At 51.5% G+C, this 24,044-nt stretch overlaps 1 protein-coding gene across 2 annotated transcripts in view; it reads right to left on the bottom strand.

The window, feature by feature from the left end:
- LOC136370470 (vascular endothelial growth factor receptor kdr-like) overlaps positions 1-24,044 on the bottom strand; it is a 126,678-nt gene that overhangs the window by 82,457 nt on the left and 20,177 nt on the right. For both annotated transcript variants that reach the window (XM_066333903.1, XM_066333904.1), the window contains exons 2-3: positions 10,620-10,716; positions 5,706-5,908 (exon numbers count right to left, since the gene is read on the bottom strand). In XM_066333903.1, coding sequence (XP_066190000.1) covers positions 5,706-5,908; positions 10,620-10,716 — 300 coding nt within the window. The remainder of the gene's footprint in view (positions 1-5,705; positions 5,909-10,619; positions 10,717-24,044) is intronic.

Genomic DNA, 24,044 nt, shown 5'->3' with positions numbered 1-24,044 from the left:
CACAGCCAAGGAAGGGACAGTCTGACCCTGGGGACAGCACAGAAGCCACTCCAAGGTCAGGTCTCCACCAGAACATTGTTTTACTCCAGGCTGTGAAGCCCTTCATGTTCAGGTGCTTGTGGTGGCCCAGGAGGAGGTTAACTGATGCTCGAGGTGAGCTTTGGGAGGGTCCCTCCAACTCAGCTGGGCAATGTCAGCTGTCCCCTCACACCGCCACAGGGACAGGGACACGTGTGGGACACAGGGCTGGGACACGTGTGAGACACAGACCCAGGACACAGATCCAGGACACAGTCCCAGGACAGACCCAGGACAGACCCAGGACAGACCCAGGACACAGACCCAGGACAGACCCAGGACAGACCCAGGACAGACCCAGGACAGACCCAGGACACAGACCCAGGACACAGCCCCAGGACACAGACCCAGGACAGACCCAGGACAGACCCAGGACAGACCCAGCACAGACCCAGGACAGACCCAGGACAGACCCAGGACACAGACTGAGGACACAGACCCAGGACAGATCGAGGACACAGTCCCAGGACACAGACCCAGGACAGACCCAGGACACAGACCCAGGACACAGACCCAGGACAGACCCAGGACAGACCCAGGACACAGACCCAGGACACAGACCCAGGACAGACCCAGGACAGACCCAGGACACAGACCCAGGACACAGACCCAGGACAGACCCAGGACACAGACCCAGGACACAGTCCCAGGACACAGACCCAGGACAGACCCAGGACACAGACCCAGGACACAGACCCAGGACACAGACCCAGCACAGACCCAGGACACAGACCCAGGACACAGACCCAGGACAGACCCAGGACAGACCCAGGACAGACCCAGGACACAGACCCAGGACACAGACCCAGGACACAGACCCAGGACACAGACCCAGGACAGACCCAGGACAGACCCAGGACACAGACCCAGGACACAGACCCAGGGCCGACCCAGGACACAGACCCAGGACACAGACCCAGGACACAGACCCAGGACACAGACCCAGGACACAGACCCAGGGCAGACCCAGGACAGACCCAGGACACAGTCCCAGGACACAGACCCAGGACAGACCCAGGACACAGACCCAGGACACAGACCCAGGACACAGACCCAGCACAGACCCAGGACAGACCCAGGACAGACCCAGGACACAGACCCAGGACACAGACCCAGGACACAGACCCAGGACAGACCCAGGACAGACCCAGGACACAGACCCAGGACACAGACCCAGGGCCGACCCAGGACACAGACCCAGGACACAGACCCAGGACACAGACCCAGGGCAGACCCAGGACAGACCCAGGACACAGACCCAGGACACAGACCCAGGACAGACCCAGGACAGACCCAGGACAGACCCAGGACACAGACCCAGGGCAGACCCAGGACACAGACCCAGGACACAGACCCAGGACACAGACCCAGGACACAGACCCAGGACACAGATCTAGGACAGACCCAGGACAGACCCAGGACACAGACCCAGGACACAGACCCAGGACAGACCCAGGACAGACCCAGGACACAGACCCAGGACACAGACCCAGGACAGACCCAGGACAGACCCAGGACACAGACCCAGGACACAAATCCAGGACAGACCCAGGACACACCCAGGACAGACCCAGGACAGACCCAGGACAGACCCAGGACACAGACCCAGGACACAGACCCAGGACACAGACCCAGGACACAGACCCAGGACAGACCCAGGACAGACCCAGGACACAGACCCAGGACTCCCTGTGACACCTGCTCTCTGTTCAGTGTCACCTGCAGAGCGGGGACCTCTCTCCATGGACTCTCTCTTTGCATCCCCCTCTCAGAGGCACCACAGCCCCATCCTGCCTGAAGCTGAGCGATTTAAACCTCAGCACTGCACTCAGCATGCTGTAGACTCAGTATCTCCTACAGCTCTTTATTTCCCTGCCTGTGCCTCCGAAACCTCCTCCTGGCACACTCTCACAGAGGATTTTATAGAGGACTTTGGGTTTTCTCACTGCTGCCCGTGTCTCCTGCGCCGTGACAGCGATTTGTCCTGGGATATTTGTCTCACACCCAGGAGCTGGCATTACCTCTCCCTTCAGGTGCTGTCAGCCCACGAGGATGATGAGCACTAAATGGGCTTCGAGGCCGTGAAATTCCTCAACATTCTCATTTCGCCTCTCGCTTTCTTCCAGATAAAGATAATTCCCTCACTATTTATTTCCTTCACTCAGCCGTACCTCAGCTGGGGAGCCTGGGCAGAGTTTCACAGGTCCTCCAAGTTCATGTTTTGACATAATCCCCGTGAGGTTTGCCTTCATCAAGGTCAAAAACACCGCGAGGAGGTTTAGAACCTGTTCTTTGCAGTGACAGCAGCATTAGCAGGGCAGTGACACGGTGGGCAGAGCATTTTGGAAAGCTTCACAAGGAAACAGCCCGGCCCTGCTCAATTCCCCCTGGTGACCCATCAAAGCTGCCTCTAGGTACAGGAGCAACTCCTACAAAGGCACTGGTTTCGAAACTGGATCTTTGAAAAATAAAAGACCTTTCAGCTCGGCAGGCCAATGAAAAGAATCGGTGGTGGAATGTTTAGATTAAACAGAAAGCAGAATATTTTCTCTTTAGGCAAAACAAAAGTGACTGCTAAACCCCCAGAAGCCGTTCTGAGTCAACATGAAGCATTCTGTTTTGGTCAAATGAAATGCATTCTTCCCCCTGGAAATTACTGTTAGAAACACAGGGATATTTGTGGAGGGAAAAAAAAAGTATTACTCTAAAAAGTGTTAAGTTCAAAAACTGTAGAAGCAAAATGCTTCTCGCTGCCAAGCAAACAGAGGCAAAATGGAAAGATTTATTTTTAAAAAATCCCAACAGAACGCTACAGGAAAAGAAGCCTCCATGCTTTGTCTGAAATTATATTTCAAGCGGCAGAAGAACTTTTAAATTGTGATCACCCCACCAGGTTTTAGGCAGGTTTGACTTTATAGGAAATATTCTCCAGCTTTAAGTGATGTCCCGTTAAGAAGAGGCCTCTCACCTTGGGGAAGTCACAATTAGCAGCTTCTGAGGAAGGAAGCAGTGAGGGAAGTGTGTGTGATCCTGGCCTTTGGGCTTTCATTCAGCGATTCCTGCTCCATGAGGAGGGATCCTCTCCTCCTGCTGGGCTCTCAGGAGCTGTCACTGCCAGGAACCTCTGCTGCTCACCCATCACATCCTCCAAGCCTGCTCTGCCTGAAAGTGAGACCCTCCAGGATCTGAAGATGCTGACTGCCTTGATCCGAGCTGAGAGCATCTTATTTTTCCCTTGAGTGCAGCCCCAAACCCTCGAGGGTCGTGCCCAGGGCACAGGCAGGGATGTGCCTTTTGATTGCAAATTTCTAATAATTTGGAAAAGGAGAGGAGGAGGACTTACATTCCAAGGGGAATTCCCATCTCCCCCGGCAGATACCTGTCTATCTAAACCCGGACGGTGATCTGCCAGTCCCCTCCCTTGGAGACAGCTGCCGGCTCTCTCAGTGCTGCCCAGACACTGTCACAGCAATTTCCTTCAGGAGGCAATTGGAGAAAGCCATAGGTGTGCTCTGAACCCGTTGGTTGAGTCCAGAGCAGTTTCCTGGTCCCCAGGAAATATCCACAAATACCCACAGGAGCTGAGCGGCAGGAAGAGCGTGCCCTGAGGACAGGTCTGGGGTATAAATATCTCCATGTCACAGGGCCCAGCAGCTTCCTCAGCCCGGCAGAGCAGACCCCAGCAGGAACCTGCAGCTTCTGGGCTGAGCTGCTGGGGCAGAGCTTTGGGGTGCACGCACAAGCCGGAGGATTTCCCACCCACTTTCCCTTCCACGGCTTTTCGAGCACAGGAGTCTAAGAGCTTTTAGAGCAGGAGGACGTGGGACATAATTAAAGTGCACCTGAGAGGGTGATTTTGTGCTGTTTGTCAGGAGAATCTTGGCAAGCAGGAGGACATCCTGCCTTTTTATTTCCTTTTTTTTTTATTATTATTATTTTTTTTTTTAGATCAGCTCTGTTCCAAGAGCATCCCCAGTGAGGCATTTCATAACTTGGGATATTTTCTTCAGGAAAGGGCTCAGGCAGCCCCAAAAATTCACAACGTTTCCTGCACGTGCTCCTGCCACAGAATAATGAAGGGCAGAGTAAGCAGCCAGGGCACTGAATCTGGACAGAGAATTGAGTTTCCTGCAGCTTGGGTTGACAGTGTTGGACCCGGGGTGTCTGAGCTGGGTGTAATGGGAAAAGGAAACAGCTCAGCACAAGAACCAGGGTGGATAAAGCAACCAGAGCACCAAGAAAAAAAAATAAAAATAAAACAGAGAAAGGAAATAGAAAGGGAGAAAAAAAAATGACTTCAGGAACTAAGAAGTAACGCCAAAAAGCCACTTTCCAATTAGAGGAAAACTTGCTGGGAAAGCAGGATAAGGGTAAAAAAGGGCTGTTTTCAACAGGCAGGAAAGTGTCACCCACATGAATCGAGCAGGTGTGTTCACCTGGGAGTGCAAAGGCTGAATTTAGCTGTGTGGGCATATCTGAGTCCCCGGGGAGATGGAAACTGCTCCTTGTGTTGGCTCACCATCGTTGGCAGCGCCCCGAGACCCTGAGTCAGAGCTGACAGCAAAGGTTTGTGCTTTCTGGAGGTGGAGGTTTGCAGCTCTCTCCAAATACCATCAGACAAACTCACTGCCTCTGCAGCGTTTGTGTAAGAGGATTCTAAGAACCCCATTTTAGCTTTTACTAGGAAAAACGAAATTAATTCATCCCCATGGGTATTTGTGGGGAAGTGAAGGCTGAGGCTGAGTCTCTCCAGCACCAGAGGAGTTCATCTCCTGTTCAAGGCACTAAAAGTCAGCTCCTTCATCTGAGGAGTCACAACCTCAGCTAAAAAGATCCAGGATGATTCAATGTTCAGTAATGCATTTGTTAAGTAGATTTGAAAAAAAAAAAAAAAAAACCCAAAAACCCGCCACCCAGCATTTTGGGGGAATATTCTAATAAAAATTCCCATTATTGGAATGGTTGTTGAGTAGGTTGAATTCACTTAACCACAGAGGACCACACTCCTCTGAAGTTCCTGCTTCCATTTGTTCCTGGATCTGAACTCCATGATCCTGACTGGTGGGGGAGAGGCAGCTCCAAGGGAACAAAAATGAGCAATGGGACACTTTTTACAGTAAAATATGTCCAACGCAGTCACCCAGCTCTGCTAGGAATGTCTCACAGATGGAAGGACAAATGTGTGGGAGGGGAGGAATTAGAAAAATTCCTGTTGGGAAGGTGCATGGCTGGGGAGGAGGGGAAAGAGAGACGGTTTGGACATTCAGGACGAATCTTTGGAAAAGCACTGTGACAGCAAAACCCTTCAGGACTGAAGAATCTAATCTTAAAAGGAAAGGATATTGGGGGAAATTGGTGTATCTGTCCCTTGGGACACTAAAGTGATGGGCCAATCCAGCTTTCCAATCCTGGAACTGAGCAGGATGGCTGATCTCTGATTCTCACATCCACGTGCCTGAGCATTCAGCTGGCATGAACACCCACCTGCCATGAAATCCTGGATATATTTGACCTCCTCAGAGGGTCAGAGCTGCTGTTTCCTCCTGGGCTGGCGGAGAGCTGGAAGCCCCTGAACATCCCGCTCTGCCTCACACAACCCAACGCGATTTACGACGCTGAATCCTTACCTTGGACAAAGACATAGACCCTGGCCACGGGCCCCTGGTGCTCGGGGGCGGTGTTGAGGGCACAGCTGAAGTATCCAGTGTCGTTGGCCGTGGCTCTCCTGAGGATGAGCTGGCTGCAGCCCAGCCCGGGGACGTCGCGGCAGCCGCTGGCGTGCACACGGGGATTGTCCTCCCGCAGCTGCCAGCTCACAGACGGGGCTCCCCTGCCAGCAAAACACACCCAAATTACACTGGGCTCGGGCAAAACTTCGGGCTCCTTCTGGCCAGTCATTCCCCGTGACAGCTCTGGGTTCTTTTGCTCTGCCAAGGTGGGGATGAGGAAGGTAGATTTTGAGTTCGGACTTGGTTATTATTCCTTGTCTATTTACAGACTCATGAGCTTGAGCTCAATCTAGCAAGAGAAACGAGGTGAAATGGAGCACCTCGAACTCTTCCCAAGGTTATTTAAGTGATAATTACCCAATAACGAGGTGACACCTCTATTATTTATATTTCTGACCCAATAATGACCACCCAAGGCCCGCAACGCAGACCTTTTCCACCCAATCACAGAAAACCACCCAAACCCACGAAGAAGAAGGAAGAAGAAAGTGAAGAAGACTCAGACAATGCCTTAAATCCTTGCCTTGACTCACACACATTACTGCATACTAAAACCCCAATATTCAAGTTTCCAAAATTCCAAGTTCCCATCTCCTGCCCCTATCATTCCCAAATAAATTGTAAAGGTCGCTGAGTGTTTGCACTTCCACCCATCAGAAACTGAGCTGCAGCACCCCACACTGCTCCCCAGACATTCCTGAAACACTCTGGGAACTGCAGCAAGCTCCTGGAGAAAAGTTTAATTTCTCCTCTAACACGCTGCCTGAACACAGGTTTGTTTTTATAACACTGTGTTTGAGCCACTTCAAACATTAGAAAGCATCAGATAAAATTATATGTTTGTTCCAGGCAGAGGTTTTTGCATATTTTAGCGGCTAAATTAATGTATATTTTCTGGCAGTGAGGCTGCACGGAGAGAGGAGGATATTTATGTAAATTTGCATCACCTTTCTTGCTTAATCAGCAGTGACTCAGTCTTGATTTTTGTGAAGGGCCTGAAACTAATCAGGTCAGAAATCTGGGAATATCTGCTCAGGACACATTTTTTTCCAATTCCCTTTGGGACATCAAGCCAGGAGGGCAGAGGATGCCCATTCCATCCACCTGACCCCTCTGCTGCTGGATCTCCAGGCTCATCTCGTGAAAAACGCAATTCCATGGAGTTCAGGACAAAAAGCAGGGCCTGGGTGTCACCTCCTGCAGGACCCAGAGCTCCCAGAGCTGCCCTGAGGCACAGCTGGATGTGCTGGAGGCACCAGGAGCTCCTGGGGCTCCCTCTCAGGGCTCTGGGGATGGACCAGAGCTGCCACAGCAGCATGTGAGATGAAGATGATGGTGGGTTTTTTGTAGTAAACTGGTTTTCAGTGTGGAAACCGGTGGGTCGGGGGATAACCTCCTGTGGGTTTTGCTGGGGAAGGAGTTGGTGCTGGAGAAGAGGGAGCAGCCACTCCTCTGAGAACAGGGGGCTTGGCTCTCCCCTCTCACTCAGAGAATTCCCTCTGGACATTTCCTGGGCTGGGAAAAGGAGAGAGAACCTCTGGATTCCCCAGCTCGGTGCTGCCAGGGAGAAATCCAGTCCTGAGCCAGCACCGAGATGGCAATGCCCAGAGCGTGTGTGTCCGTGTGAAATTCCCAACCAGCCAAGAATTCCAGAGCCCCAGTGGCCTGCAGGGGTGCAGTAGGTGCCAGGACATGCAGTGACATTTCCACAGACATCCTCTTGGCCCTCGTTCCTGCCCGTCCCTCTGTCGCCTTCCTGGAGAGGAGGCGGACGTGGAGCCGGGCTCCTGAGGTTATTCCCAGCACAAGGCTGCAGGAGAGCACTGGGGAAAAGTGGGAATATCCTCTCTGCTGAGCAGCCTCACCCTCGTGCTTGGATGCTCAGCCCACGTCAGAGCAGCTTCCCGTTGTCCTTCCGAGTCTGTCCCCACCCTACCAACGTCACTGGTGACTCCAGGACTGGGATTGCTGGGCTGGAATGGGGAACAGAGCCAGTTCACATGGAGACACAGCTCCCAGCACGTCACTGTGTCCCTTTGTCACCCTCTGTGCAGCCAATTCTGCTCTGGTGGCTCTGCAGGGCAGCTCTGGGATTTCACACCTGAGCTTCCTTAGATCTTTTCCCCCCTTTCCATACATTATCCTGGTGGAAGGTGAAGCCTTGGGGATTATTTTGACACATCTGCCAGAGGGGACTGGCAGCAGCAGCTTTGGCCCCACTACCACAGAGCAGGAAATCTTGGCCAAGAACCTCAAAAACCTGGAGTTGGAGGGAGGATGGACATTTTCACAGCCCAAATGCCCCTGGAAGCACAAAGGATTCCAGAGCTCCCCTGGGCCAGGGGCTAAGCCACGAGAGGGACAGAGGAGGCAGGAGGACAGACATCCCCAGAGTGGCTGATCCAGGGAATCCTGCATCCAGAAACCACATATTCCTTCTCTTCCTAAGTTTTGGACCACCTGAGCCAAGGAGCTGGGCTGATCCAGAGAATCCTGCATCCAGAAACCACGTATTCCTTCTCTTCCTAGGTTTTGGACCACCTGAGCCAAGGAGCTGGGCTGATCCAGAGAATCCTGCATCCAGAAACCACGTATTCCTTCTCTTCCTAGGTTTTGGACCACCTGAGCCAAGGAGCTGAGCTGCTCCAGGCCCTGGTCCCGTGTTACATCTGGTGCTCACCTCCTTTTGTGTTCCTCAGCTCTGCCATGGGGGTTTCTTGTTTTGCACCCACAAAGTGGGACTGAAGTGCTCGTAGCTCCTTCAATTATTTATTCATCTGGTGCTAGGAGAAAAGCAGGGTGCTCCTCCAGATTGAAAAGATAGGGGATGGAGAACTGCTGGGAAATGTGGATTTAATTGGCCTCTGGGACTTCAAGTCCCCACAGGTTTTATGGACAGCAGAATCGAGATGTTAAAGGACTGCTCAGACTTTATTGCCCTCCTGTTTGCTGTTTGCCAGGCTAAAAATACCCCTGGAAGGTTGCTCTGACCTCGTGAGCCACATGGCAAGCTGGAGGGATCTGAAAACAAAAAAACCCACAAGACATCCCAAATTTACACAGTCTGAGCCCATTCACCTCTCACCATAACAAAGAATTAAATAGTCTGGGACAAAAATCAGAGGGGACGTGTCAGTGTAACCTAAAGCTTAGATTCACCTTCCCACTGCTCTTTTTTACTGTTTTCAGTAACTCCTCTTGCAGGAAACCATCCAGGTGGTGGCTCCAGCTGAGGGAACCTTGGAAGAAAATGCAAAATCACTGTGTGTGTGTGTGAGAGAGAGAGAAATTGTGAGAGTTTGCGATACCTTGAGCCTTTTTTCCTCTCCCTGTCACCACCAGAGTCCTGCTGGTCCTTTCAGGGCTGGTGGCACTCACTGTGCCAGGACTGTGATTTACAGCAGCACTTTTGGGTTTTTTCACACAAAATCCTGGTTGAATTTGATTTAAAGAACGTGCTGTGTTTAAACTGGCTGGGTCTTTTGAATGCACACACAGCGACTGCTGCTTACTGAAGTGTCTGTGATGGGCCAGCTCCTGCTGAACTCGTTTGTCATTTCCTCACGGGCAGGGAGCAAAGGAGTGGCTTTAGCTGCAGAGGAGCTGGATCTGCCCGTTTCAGAGAGGATTTCTGCTGGGAAAGGTGAGACAGGAAAAGCCTACAAATAGGATTGCCTGGCAAGACACTAAAAATCTAACCCCTGTGAGTGAACTGGAAATGAGAGCTGGTTTAAAATCTAACCCCTGTGAGTGAACTGGGAATGAGAGCTGGTTTAAAATCTAACCCCTGTGAGTGAACTGGGAATGAGAGCTGGTTTAAAATCCAACCCCTGTGAGTGAACTGGGAATGAGAGCTGGTTTAAAATCCAACCCCTGTGAGTGAACTGGGAATGAGAGCTGGTTTAAAATCCAACCCCTGTGAGTGAACTGGGAATGAGAGCTGGTTTAAAATCTAACCCCTGTGAGTGAACTGGGAATGAGAGCTGGTTTAAAATCTAACCCCTGTGAGTGAACTGGGAATGAGAGCTGGTTTAGAATCCAACCCCTGTGAGTGAACTGGGAATGAGAGCTGGTTTAAAATCTAACCCCTGTGAGTGAACTGGGAATGAGAGCTGGTTTAAAATCTAACCCCTGTGAGCGAACTGGGAATGAGAGCTGGTTTAAAATCTAACCCCTGTGAGTGAACTGGGAATGAGAGCTGGTTTGAGCTGTACACGGCAGGGAAACAGCACTGAGCTGGGTGAGAACAAACCAAGGGGCTCCAGGGAGTGGCCCCAAGGGTCCGGGAAAAGGGAGATAAGAGAAGCATCTTTAGAGTTTAGGATCCAGAATGATGTGGTCACAGAGCAGCTCTCACAGGCTGTGTGCAGAGCCTGGAGGGTTTGTATCTCGGGCTGCTTGGTCAGTAAATCAGAATATCCAGCCCAGGCTGGTGGCTGGGGGCTGTCCCTGTCACCCACGGCCCTGGCAATAAACCCACGTGTTTCTGTGTCCCAGGTTTGCAGAATTCCCCCTCTCTGTCCTCCAGGGATGCTCCTACACATTTCCATGGCCCCAAGCACAGCACATCCCACTCCCATGAGCTCTGCCCTGTGCTGACTCAGGGCTTTTCCTGGGCCCCTGAACAGCACAACACAACACAACACAACACAACACAACACAACACCAAGAATTTGGCTGAGCTGACCCCAGACTCTCCCCCTGCTCTGTCACAGCCCATCCAACTCCCTGCACACAGCCCCAGCTCTGTCCTGGGCCACACCAAATCGACACAAAGGCAAAAATCCAGCCTTGGTTTGGAGCAATCCTTACCAGCATTTTATTTTTAGGGTGTCTCCCGGCGAGATGACGATTTGGTCCTTGGAAGTGCTCAGCCTTGGTTTCTGGAGGTGCTCTTCCTCAGCGAGACCTGACCCCAAAAAGAAGAAGAAACCATCATTAGTTTAGAAGGGCATCAGAGCAGCACGATGCCCTCGAGGCAAACTCTTTGTTTTGTAAATAGTTCCTAATTTGAGGGCCCACACAGTGCTGCATTTATCCTCGGTGGGGTGATGCCCTCGGTTTGGTTTTTGTTTCCTTTATTCCTCTCTTTCTCTTCTGACACCGAGCACCTGCAGTTGTGCCAGCAGCGTTTTGAGCCAGCTTCATCACGGAATTATTGCAGATTTAGGAGAACAGATCTGTGTCAAAAGGATTTTGCACACATATAAAAGTGGAAGGAGTCACGTCCTTGGGAAATAATTTGATGGGTGAGCTCATACATGACATTTTAATTGATGGGAGAAGAGAGGACAATAATTCTGGGGAGCGGCTCTGTGATATTAAAGGCAAATTGAAAAGCTGGTGTTATTCCCAGCTCACCATTCCCAGGTCCTGCACTGAGCTGAACCCCAGGCTCAGGGGCACTGTCCCCGGGGTGATGCTCCCAGGGGAATCGGTGATTTTCTCAGGTCTGTGATGAGCAGCAGTGACAAAGGTCCCTCTCATCATCTCCTGGCCCAGGAAATGTCTCCTGTGTGCCTGTGGCACTGTCCCCAGGGACCATCTGAGTGTCCAGCTACGACACAATGTGCAGAAAGTGAAGCCCCAGAAGAAGCACAGGTGGAGGCTGGCCAGGCTGGTTGCTTTGTCCAAATCCAAAGTCACACAATCAAGGAGAGGAGAAACCAGGCTGTGATAAGGATCTCCACTTCCAAAGCTCTGACATTAAAGCCGTGTTTTCTTTCCCCTCCTGCTCTTCAAATTTCTCTCCTCTGCTGTGCCTCCAACTCGATAAGGCACAAATCCTCACTGGGCTCCCAGCAGGGGCTTTATTTGCAGCAGACAGGGAGATAACTTATCTGGCAGAAAGAGAAACACTGAGCTTTAACTTTTCAGCTGCACGAGGCGGTGATTTTGCTGCCCTCACCTCTCTGCTCTCATCTCTGTGCCGCTTGATTTCAGTCAATGGTCCTTTGCCTGGCCTCAGTGTGGGGAGTGACTCCCTTTGGAGTCTCTGGCTCCTTCCAGGAGCTCTCAGAGCTGCCATCAGAGGCCAAGGTGCCACCTCATGGCACCACAGAGTCCTTCCAGAGGGGATCCTGCCCAGACACCACTGCTGGGCTGCCCTTGGAGCCCCTGAGCCTTCCTGCAGACTGACTTTGGAGACTTTGGCCACCGGAGACAGATCCAGCCCATTCCCCTGCTCTGGCACTGCTGCTCCATCCCCAAGGTCCTTTGCAGAACAGGGAGTTGGGGCCTGGCCAACCCCAAACTCCCTCCAGGGGCTCTGTGGGACATTATTTAGCACCTCCAAAGTGCCATTCCGTGAAATGGAATGCCAGGGAAGCAGAGCAGCTTCCAGCCCCGCAATTCCCAGTCATTTGGGACACACTGAGGTCCCTCAACACCCTCAGGATGGCACAGGCAGGGAGCAGCATCACACCGAGCTGAGGACCAACAAAAAAAACATCCCCAAACTGCAAGAGGAGACACTGCCAGCCCAGCCCAGCCTTGCTCTTGGCTCCAAATCCCTCTGGACTGAGCCAGCTCCCACCAGGAACAGGCTGAGCCTCGGCACAGGGTCTGTCGTGGTGCTGAGGCATTTCACAGCCCCCTCAGAGTGACTGTGCTGAGGATACGGCCAGCAGCTTCCAATTTGTCTGTCAAACGCCATGAATTTGCCAGCTGAGGGGGGCTTTGGGTCCCTGTGGCTCTCCCAGGACTCTGCTCCCCCCAGGACCTGCCCTGGGCTGTTGACGCTGTGACTTCACCAGGACTTTGAAAATCCAGGGGTTTGAAACAAGATTCTTTCTGTCCCCTGGTGCCTTGAGCTGGGCTTTTGGCTCTGGATTGTGGCTCTCGTGGCACTGGGCTCAGAGCCTGGGCTCTGCTCTCACTGCACGGTCCCTGGGCTTTCACAACATTTGACACCGTTCTTGCTAAAAGAAAGAAAAGTATTTTTCCAATTAGGCTGGGTTTTGCTTCTGAGTTACTTCTTGCCCGAAGTTTGTTTTGGCCTGGGGAGCTGAAGGAGCAGAATAAGCAAAGGGGAATTTCAGTGCTTTTCTACCCCACAGAGGACAGCAGGAGAATTCCTGTGCCACACACCTCTGGTCTCTGCTGGCAGGTGAGGGGGGTTTAGACAGACACAGCCCCTGTGCCCCTTCTGCCACTGAGTGGGTGGGGAAAAGGACATTTGAGGGCAAAACAGGGGAGGGACAGGGTCCTCCTGGAAGGGACAGGGTCCTCCTGGAAGGCACAGGGTCCTTCTGGAAGGGACAGGGTCCTCCTGGAAGGGACAGGGTACTCCTGGGAAGGGATAGAGTACTCCTGGAAGGGACAGGGCACTCCTGGAAGGGACAGGATACTCCTGGGGAGGGACAAGGTCCTCCTGGAAGGGGCAGGGTACTCCTGGAAGGGACAGGGTCCTCCTGGAAGGGACAGGATACTCCTGGGAAGGGATATAGTACTCCTGGGGAGGGACAAGGTCCTCCTGGAAGGGACAGGATACTCCTGAGGAGGGATAGAGTACTCCTGGAAGGGACAGAGTACTCCTGGGTAAATATATAGACTCCTGGGGAGGGTCAGGGTACTCCTGGAAGGGACAGGTACTTCTGGAAGGGACAGGGTACTCATGGGGAGGGTCAGGGTCCTCCTGGGAGGGTCACCTGTGCCCAGGTTCCTCAGCCCCTGCCCTGGTTGTTGCAGCACAGGTTGGCTCCAGCTGGACAGCAGCAGCACCTCCAGCCTGGAGATGGCCCTGGGGAGAGCCCAGGGGAGGACACAGCCCCAGAGCCTCCCTGCACCATCTCTGACCCTGGGAGCTCCTTCCTACCTCCAGTTCAGGCTTCACCATCCTGCTGTGGGCAGTGAAAACGGCAAAACACAGCCCAGCCCCAGATCCTGGGGAGCCAAATGTGAGGGGCTGAGCCGTACATTATCCAGGGCACAGAAATACATTGGAAACTGCTTTTCCTGGGATAATCTGGTTTTGCAGCAGGGCCAGCATTAAACACGGGAGGCTCCCCAGGCAGAGGGTGATGGGTGACCTCCCTCACCTCTCTGTCAGATGGATTCCAGCTCCATCTCACTTGGCACAGGGAGATCCCTCCCACGCGCTGCCTGACGTGGAGAAAAAGCATTTTTAATCTCTGCTCCTTCTTTTAACAGCCTTCCTGCAGGCGTCCTGCGGGCACTCCCTGGCAGAGCCCTGGCACGCTGTGGGTGTAGCATCCCCGGGTGAGGATCCAGGGATCCCTTTTGGCCAGGGGGAATGGATTCCACACAGTCTGTGCCCCAGGGGACAGGAGAGAGCTGCTGGGCAGAGCTGGGAGTGCTGTGCTGGCTCTGAAACAGGGATTGCACCAGGGCTTGGGCACACAAACGCCTTTGTGCACTCAGGTGAGCTCCAGGGAATTTTGGTGTGTGTAAAGTCACTCCTGTGCAGAGAGAGCCCCTGGGAAGGGGCTGAAGTCACAGTCTGGACCTGATTTGAGCCAGGGAAGGAGGCTGGCACATTCACAGCCTTTAAAAATCTGTTTTGTCATCGCTGAGGATGCTGCTGGGAGCTGTGTTCGCCTGGCAGAGGTGGAGCAGAAGCTCCAGGAACCCTCTGGAATGGCCTCTGTGGACATCCCCCCTGCCCTGGTGACCAGGGAGAGGTGACCACAGTGCCTGGGCTGTCCCCTCCACTCCTCCCAGGACAACCTGGCCACCAGAGGTGACACCCAGCAAATGGCACCGCACCTCCAAACGAGCAGCTGCCCCTTTCAAAGGCTGTTTTCGTGCTTCCATCCCCAAGGAAATCTATTTTTGGTGGAAATTAAGAGCTCAGGGACTCACTGAAAAGCCACGAGTGTTTAAACCGACGGCCTGTGATCATTTTAGGATTTATTTCAAGGTTACCCCCGTGAAAGGAGAAGGCACCACAGCACTGCCGGCGTTATTGGATCACAAGCCTTGCAATATTTGGTGTTTTTATTAAGTTTTCAGCTCCTGGAATCAGCTTTCACTCGTTACACTCAAGTGATTTTCTATTCTTTTTAAAGCTTTAAAAAGACAGCAGCAAATAACTAAAGGAGACCCATCTCCACCCTTCTTTTTGTTGTGAATTTGGACACAGGGTTTTTGATTCTCCTAGACATTAATGAAATGCAGTGCAAGGTGCTCTAAATGAGATGTTATTGCTCCCACCGACTTTCCCAGGAGAGGGGAAGGGAGGCTCTTGTGGGGAAGGTCTTGGCTGTCAGTCAGAGAAAAACCTCTCCCTTTTAGTCTTTTCTGCTGGCTGCTGAGTTGTGTGCTGAGGTGGGGACTGAGACAGTGCCAAAGGGGCTGCAGGTGGGGAGTGTGTGGGTCAGAACTGCTTGGGGAAAACTCCCCCTGTGGCCCTGATGTGGTCTGAGTGCCTCTCTCCCATTTCCTGAGCTCAGGGAGCTGATTTTGCTCAGGTCATTTGCTCTCTCAGTTCTCCACGTGTGTGTGTGTTGAGGACAGCCATTTGTGAAGATTTAAACCCTTCATCTTTTCCATTTGTCTGTGAAGATTTGAACCCTTCATCTTTTCCTGTGCATCTCCACTGTGCTAAACCACTTTTCCTAGACCAGGAGGTGAGGAGGGCTCCAGCCTCTCACAGCCTCTCCTCCCTCGCCTGTTGTTCCAGCTGAACTATTTATAAGGAAAACAGCTGATCAGCTTTTAAAGATTTTCTATTTTGTTTGTTTGAGGGGAATGGTGACCCCTCTTCCTGTGGTTTTCCACCCCAAAATGACCAGGGATCCGCCAGGATGGCTCTGCTGTGGGTGGGCACAGAGCTGAGAGCCAAAAGCTTCCTTTTCCTACAGAAGCCGAAGGAGTTTGTCCAAAATTAAATTAGCAATCGCAAACTCATCAGGAGAGATGGCAAAGATTCCTTCAGGGTGTCCAAACGCAAGCGTTAACCCACGAGTACCTCTGGCAAAGCATCAGGATTCCTGTTCCCATGGGTTTTCCCAGCCAGGGGAGGCAGGATTTGCTCAGCTGAGTCAGGAGAGAGGGGAGCAGCTCCCACCAGCTCCTCGCTGCCTGCTGCAGGTGGAGTTGTGTGTGGCAGAGGCAGCAGTCGGGGTGTAAATGATCCAAAGTGACAGCAGCCAGAAATCAAATCATTAATCTGGAGCGTGGAGACCTCAACAACAGCACAGGGAAAACAACTGTGAAGTGGAGAAAGTGTCTGGAGATAAGATAAGATAAGGCTTTGGCCCAGCTCTTGGGATTTGTTCCTACAAGGCTTTTTTTTGCTCAGCTGCAGATGCATCAGCATTTCCTGCTGAGGTGGCACCTTGGCTTCCTCCTGCGGTCACAGAACCCTGCAGCAAGGCCACCTCATCCCTCTGCCTGCTGCCACACAAACCCTGGGGCCTTTCCTTGGCTTTCCTGCATCCCAAACATCACCTTTGTGCTCCACCTGCTCCAGGGCAGCCCCTGGAGTTACAGAGCCGTGGTCTTTCCTGGCTGGCTGTGAGCAGGAGCTCTGCAGATTTATGGGAAAGGGGGTCACAAAAAGCAGCTCCAGGTCAAAATTGTTTGGTCTTGAGCAACAGCAGCTCATTAATCAGGGATATTGCTTTCCCCCTGACACCACAGAGAGTCCCCAGGAGTGCCAGGGATGTCACCAGCCCTGGTGGGCTGGGGACTGAGGGGACACGTCCTTGCTTTGGGACTGATAAACCAGGAGCTGAGATCTCCATGGAAAATAACCACGAAATCTGGGAAAGGAGGTGGCAATATCTGCAGTCATCTGCCAGGCACTCGAGCACAATTTGAAGTATTTAGGAAATGTGGTCATCTCATGCTGATGGGAAAAAAAAAAAAAAAAAAAGAAGGGCTGGGAATGTTGTTATTTCTTGATCCAAATGATGGCAATTCCTCTGGGAAAGAGAAGACCTGGCACATCTCCACGATTAGGAAATATGCAGACCCAGTGGGAACAAGATGCACATAAAAGGAACCCTAAAGACTCTAGGGGGGAGGGAGAAAAAAAAAATAAATCCAAAAATGTGAGGTATGAAGCTGTGTTTGCCTCTTCCCCCCAGCGTGGTCTCCTGAGAAAAGCTGGAGGCTGCAGCTCCGAGTGTTCCCAATGATTCCCAGACAGGATGACTTCATCAGCGCTCCAGACATAGCTTTCCTTCCTCCTCACTGGCCATCCCCAGGACAGGGCGCATTCCTCAGGCAGAGCTGGGACTCAGGGAGGCACCCAGGGGTCTGCAGGGGGGTGACCCATCCTGGGGAGCAGGACACAGCTCTCTGGGGTGGCTTTGGGTCACCCCCTGTGCTCCCAGCCCTCCACCTCCTCCCAGGGCACTCAGGGAGCGCCTCCTGCACTCCAGAGCTATTCCAGCATTTCTCTGGAAGTGACCCCAGCCTGGATTTCTTCCCTTTTCTCCAGAGCTCTGCGTAGGGAAAGAGGAAGGTGGAAGGTTTGCTCAGAAGGGGGAGTGGAGGGACAGCACCAACTTCTGCTCCCTGTGACAGGGACAGGACCAGCTTCTGCTCCCTGTGACAGGACCAGCTTCTGCTCCCTGTGACAGGGACAGGACCAGCTTCTGCTCCCTGTGACCTGAACAGCACCAACTTCTGCTCCCTGTGACAGGGACAGGACCCAGGGAATGGCTGGAGCTGGGCCAGGGCAGGGTTAGGGTGGATTTCAGGAAAAATTCCTCATCCAGAGGGTGCTGGCACTGCCCAGGCTGCCCAGGGAATGGTCCCTGAGGCTGCCAGAGCTGCAGGAGCCTTTGGTCACTCAGGGTGGGATTGTCTGGGTGTCAGTGCAGGGCCAGGGGCTGGACTGGGTGATCCTTGTGGGTCCCTTCCATTTCAGGGTGTTCTGTGATCTATCTGGGCTCTTTCCTGGCTTCCCTGTGTCCCTGCGCCAACTCAGAATTGTCCCCTGGGGTGAACTCCTGGTGGCTCATGGATGGAGGGATGGATGGATGGATGGATGGATGGATGGAGGGATGGATGGATGGATGGATGGATGGATGGATGGATGGATGGATGGATGGAGGGATGGATGGATGATGGATGGAGGGATGGATGGATGATGGATGGATGATGGATGGATGGAGGGATGGATGGATGGAGGGATGCATGATGGATGGATGGATGGATGGATGGATGGAGGGATGGATGATGGATGGATGGATGGATGGATGGATGATGGATGGATGGATGGATGGATGGATGGATGGATGGATGATGGATGGATGATGGATGGATGGATGGAGGGATGGATGGATGGATGGATGGATGGATGGATGGATGGATGATGGATGGATGATGGATGGATGATGGATGGATGGAGGGATGGATGGATGGATGGATGGATGGATGGATGGATGGATGGATGGATGGATGGAGGGATGGATGATGGATGGATGATGGATGATGGATGGATGGATGGATGGATGGATGATGGATGGATGATGGATGGATGATGGATGGATGATGGATGGAGCTGGAGATTTTTCATCACCCCAACTGTTCCCCACAGCCACAGACACCAACCCTGCCCCAAGCTGTGGTTCCAGCTTATCCAAACCCTGCACTGAGCTGCCTTTAATCCTAACCAGAACCCCTCTCTGCAGGTAATTTCCACATGGTAGGAGTCACTCACAAAGCTGTGGATGCTAAGGAACACTTTAAATCACTTGCAGTTTAATTACTGTATTATTTTGAGGAGTATCATCAGATCTGCTCATTTATCAAAGGTGGCAGGTGGAGCTGAGGAGTCAGGAGCAGTAATTCACGTGTGCAGCACTAAGCTCACACATCGATGGGATTGCATTTGGCACCTCTCAAAATTTCCCTCAAACTTATTTGTTTTGTGCAGCTGCAGATAATGAAAGCAATTGTTGGGCTGACTCAGTTCCAAGAACTATTCCCCAACCTCCTCGTGTGCACAGAGAGGATCAGTCACTCTCGAAATCCATCCTGAGATGAGCCAGGTCCTCCCATGCAAAAACAAGCTGTAAATCTCTCTTGATTCACCAGCGATTCCCCTCCTGTCCCTACCCGGTTTTAGTCTTTACACCGGAATTTTAACCTGGAATAAAGGCCTTGCCTACACTTTGGTGAGATGCCCACACTCCAGGGTGGGTGTTTGGTTGAGGAGAATGGACTTCTTTAAAATTAGAGCAGCAGCAGAGAAATTTTCAACAGGTTCTCTATAGATTTTGTACCTTCTTCATAATTTCCTTCTGAAGTGACAGATTGAAGAAAAACCCAACTCTTTCCTTTTCTGTGTGGCTACGATCAGTTAATATTAATTTTTTTATCCTTATTAATCACATCACTGCCCAGCTGTTGGCAGCCTGGGAATGTCTGTGCTGGCTCCTTTTCTGCTGTGGCACTTCCCAAAAGAAGGGACAAGGTGCACCAGGATGAGATGAAGCTGCAGGTGGCTCAGGCAGGGCACAGAGAGATCTGAGGCAGGTTTTATCTCTCTGTAGATAAGAAACTGCCTCATCTCAGCGTTTAGGGGCAATGCAATAACCCAGGCAGGCATCAGCTCCTGGCGGAGCCCAGCAGAGGTCAGGATTGAAACTGGCACCAGAAAATTTGAAGGGGGAATTTCCCTGAGGTTTCCATGCAGCTGCTGGCAGTCAGGAACTGACTTTTTTTTTTTTTTTTTTTTTTGGGGGGTTTTTTGGGGTGGTTTTTTTTTTTTGCCAGAGTCCAATACAAGAGTTGGTTTCACACACATGGAAAATCTGGTTGTAGAGAGCTGACCTAGTCCCTGACACCTTTAACCAGGAAACAACTTCCAACGGTGATTTGGGGCAGCCAGACCTGGTTTAGAACCACGGCTTTGGGCCTTGAGAAGTAACACTCCTATAAACTCACAGCAAACAGATGCAAAATGAACTTTTCTCAGGTTAAAGAGGTTGGGAAATGCAGTTTCACTAGGCACAGCACACAAATTAAAGAACTGCCTGGCAGGAACTCCAAATGAAATCCCACTTGAGGGGTGCTGACTTTGAACTTCACCTGGTCTGGCTGTTTCAGTCCTTAGGACACTCATTTTCCAGAGCAATTCTCCCTGTAACACGAGGCAATAGCAGCAAGAGAAACACTATTTCCAAATACCCAGTCGACTAAATCATTGTCCTGTCTGTCAGCCCCTCCTTTGATAAATAAATACGATGGTAATTCATCCTAGGACCAAGGCTTTGGAAAACTGTAACATGGATCCCCTGGAGAGACACTCAAATGGCCAGGCAAGAAGGGAGAGAAGTTACAAAATCCCTGACACTGTGGTTTAGCAAAATGTGTGTTTCTCCCAAAGCAGTTTTTTGGGGTTTTTTTGGCAGCTCCAGCCTCTGCCTGGATCTATCAGATCAGGAGGATGCTCACTCATGTCCCTCCTCCACCCTCTGCAGACTAAAGCCATGATTCCCAAATTTTCTTCTTGTCCCATCACCCACAGCACAGGAGAGTGCTGGAAGCCCCTGTGACTACCTGTACCTCCTCCTCAAACCCAGAATGAGGTTTGTAAAATCTGGAAAAACGAAATTGAAGCCAAACAAATGGGAATGATCAGGAATGGATCATAAGTGGGCCTTGAAGTGCTACAATAATAATAAAACTCCTGGAAATGGGAGTGGTTTTCAGGAGAGGTTGGAATCGTGGCAGGTCTGATGCCAAGGGCAATCATTTTTCTGCTCTTTCTGTTGGCAAGAGTCTGGGGGAGAGGAAAGAAAAACCTTCCCCAGGTTGTTCTATCAGTTTGTGTAATTCACCTCCCAAAGGAAGCAGGCATGCCAACCCTAAAAATTCCCGTTAGGAATATTTAGAATTAGAGGAGATAAAGCGCTGGGAGAAAACATTTGCTGGAACAATCCCTGAGAGCTCCAGCTGCCAGGTTTGGGAATTCTCTGGTGTCCTGCTGAGCAGAGCCCGCCTTGAGGACCCTTCCCTTTCCAAACCTCCTTGGGGCTCGCTCAGAGGCAGGGTGGATATCTCAGCTTTGGACCTCGCAGTGTCCCAGCCCCGAGCTCAGAGAGGCTGGAGGTGTTTGAGCTGACAGAGGAATTTGGGTGAGGTTCTGCTGAATGACAGGAGGATGGATTGCACAGCAACCCCTGATCGTGCTCCAAGTCTGCAGCCCGACTTGCCATCCAGGAAGATGACTGCCCAGGGAACACCAAATAATTACAGCTCACATTCCCTGAGGTTTCCTGCTTGGAGCCTTGCTGGTGTGAGCCCAGCAGTGCTCTCTGCTCCCCACTCTGTGTCCCATAGGCAGCACCACACAAACTGGTGGAAACTGGGTAGTCTCCATTCTCAGGCCTTTATTCCTCCTCTCCCTCTCTTTCCTCATCCCCATCCCTCTTTTCTAAGGGAAAAAAAAATAAAAACGAGTGTGCGTGGAAAGGCTTTTTTTGGAGGAACATCTGTGTCCTCCTGTGTGATGAATCACTGACCTGCAGAAGGAGCAGGCCAAGGGAAGGCCACGGGAGGGATGGAGCTGAAATCAGAGCAGGTGGATGGATGAAGCAGAACAAAAGCCCACCCCTGACAGCATCGTTGGGCCATAAATCCAGGAGCAAAGGAGCCAGAGCCTCCTGAGGTGGAGCCGATTGATGCGCCACACTAAACAGAGATGGATTTGAACAAACACAGGGCTGGACGTGTCAGGAGCACGTGAATGCTCAGTGTCAGCGAGATCTGCTCGCCGGTGGGTAATTACTTTGTTTGCTTAGTTTCGGAGCTCTGCCCATTAAGAAGCAAGAGGCTGGAGCTGACTTTGGACTCGAGGCCGGAATCTGTTTTCGATCAGCGCCGTGTTCCACTTCTGTCGGCCCCGTGCGCCTGTCTCAGGAGCCTTCCCCTTGTCCTCCTGCTTTGTTTTGAAGGATAGCAGGTTGCTATTTCGGGAGACGAGATAAAAGCAGTTTGCTGAGGTGGGGAGAGGGAACCCAACCATCCTCCTGAAAGCCAAGCCCAGTCTCAGCTCCGTTTCCACCGCCCCGGGTGAGGTTTTGCTGCCCTGTGCCCGCAGCCTTTCCTCACCGGTTTGCATTAAGCTGGAAAGTACCAACCGGGCCCAGGGAATTGGCTGTAAATCATTCGGTGAAATCCTCCTTAATGACAAACTCCATCAGGCCGTGGAGCAGCCACTTCCTCAGCGCTCCTACCCTGACGTGACCCCAGCTTCTCCCCCTGTTTGTCAGCCTTCTCCACCGCTGTGACATCATGTTTTTGATGGCAGGCTTTGGTGGAATTCTGCTCGTGGCAGAGCAGGAATCTGCTTCGAATTATCCCTGCACATATTTATGCAGTCTGCATGGCGTGGCTGCCTGTTGACAAAAACCCCTTCTCCTGCTCCCCGCAGGTTCCCAGATGAGCTCACTCCACCCTCAAAGCCTTGGGGATGAGGCAGTTTTTGGTGTCTGGGAGCAGCCCTGAGACAGGGGCAGCAGGTGGGTGGTGATCCAGGTGTGATACCCCGAGCCAGGCTGTGTTTTTAGAGCCAGATCCTGCATTTTGGGTGAGTTTGGGGCTGCCCAGACACTTCCAGGACTCCTGTGCCGTGCCTGGAGCCATTCCCTCTCTAACAGGTTGAGCATCAATTCCTCATCTGGGAAAAAAACAAACCTGTGGGGAAAGGGGTTGCACAGTGTCCTGGAAACAGCAGATTTGCTCTGTGGCATCCTGATTTTAAAGGTGCTTTGCTGCAGCTGCTTCCAAGAAAAGCAAATATTGCCAGGTACCGGGAGCAGCCCCGGGTCACATTAAAGCCACTCGGCCAAAGCTGGGCAGGAAATTCTTCTCCCTTCATGTCTAAATATTTAAAGCCTATTTATTTATTCTAATTCCTCTTGTGCACAGGGATAAAAAACACAAATCCTTCAAAGGTTTTGTGGGTTTTTTTGGTTTTGTTTTTTTTTTTTTTTTTTTTTTTTTTTCTTATTATGGAAAGCAGCAACAGAAAAAGACTCAGCTAAAAATAGCCAGATATTTAGGGCAGGTCCCGGCAGTGGGAGACAGATCCAGAGCCTGGATTCCACCAAGGAACGTGGTGTCTCCAGCATCCTGCACTTCCACCCCACAGCAAGGTCGTGGCATCGTTGGGATGTGACCAGAAACACCAATCCTGCCTGGAGAGCCTTTCCTGGAAAACTGCTGCTAATCTGGATTTCCACACAGGGTTTTGCCACAGTGTAATTTTCTAATTAAAAACTTTTTTTTTTTTTTTTTTTAGCTTATAAAACTCCAAACTGGGTCTGGTTTTAATACCGATTTCAAAGCAGAAGCCACGCCACTGTTTGCTTTTTTCCTAAAAATCTCACCTCTTCATCCCAAAAGTTTCTTGCAGTTCCTACAGACAGATAAAACACAGAGCTGCCCTTTGAACAGTAAAATTAATTTGAGTGAGGGGTAGTTAACAAAATCAACAAATACGACTCTAAAAGTAATGAAATGAGGAGGGTTTGAAGCTCTTTCCTGACTGTCTCTTGCAGAGGACCCAAAGCCCTGGTAAATAACACAGAACTGGATGAAAATGACTGAGAAAGAAGATAATGATGAAAGCTCAGTGAGCACCGAATGAAAGCAAAATGAAAAGTGGATGTCACCAAGAAAGAAAAATGTCACCAAGAAAGAAAAAAAAAATGTCACCATTTGAATTCAGGAGGAGGAAAAGCACCGAGGTGGGAGATGAAAGAATAATGCAAATTCGTGCAGGCAATTAAATTAAAAAGATTCCTTCCATCCTGATTCCACACATCCAGCCTTGATTTGCTGCACTAAGAATTCAGAGAGCTAATCCCAGCAATGAAATCCAGATCTGAGACCCTGCAGAACAAACAAACAGCTTATCAAGGTAGAGCCAGCTTTTGCTGGGGTTCCTCTTTCGGAGTTCTGCTCCCTCTGGTCTCGACTGATCATCAAATTTTGCTTTAGGCACATGAATTTTGGCCTGGCAGAGGTCTGAGGGGGTTTTTCCCTGTGCTGAAGGGAACCAGCAGGTTCCTGGTGCCCTTTTGCTGAGCACAGGGCTGTTTGTGAGGGCACGAGTGGGGGAACAACACCCAACTGCAGGCAGACAGGACTGCCAGAAAAAACACATCAGAATGGGTCTGAATTTTCCCTGGCTGTGCCAGGAGGTCACAGAGAGACGCCTGGATGTGCGTGGCCAAGCCAAGACCAGTCCCTGGAGCAGCCAACAACAAGCAACAAACACTTGGAGTCGAAGGAACACTCCGGGCTTCC

This window comes from Sylvia atricapilla, chromosome 21 (assembly GCF_009819655.1).
Source record: "Sylvia atricapilla isolate bSylAtr1 chromosome 21, bSylAtr1.pri, whole genome shotgun sequence".
Classification (NCBI taxonomy): domain Eukaryota; kingdom Metazoa; phylum Chordata; class Aves; order Passeriformes; family Sylviidae; genus Sylvia; species Sylvia atricapilla.
This window is presented reverse-complemented; position numbering and strand designations above follow the sequence as displayed.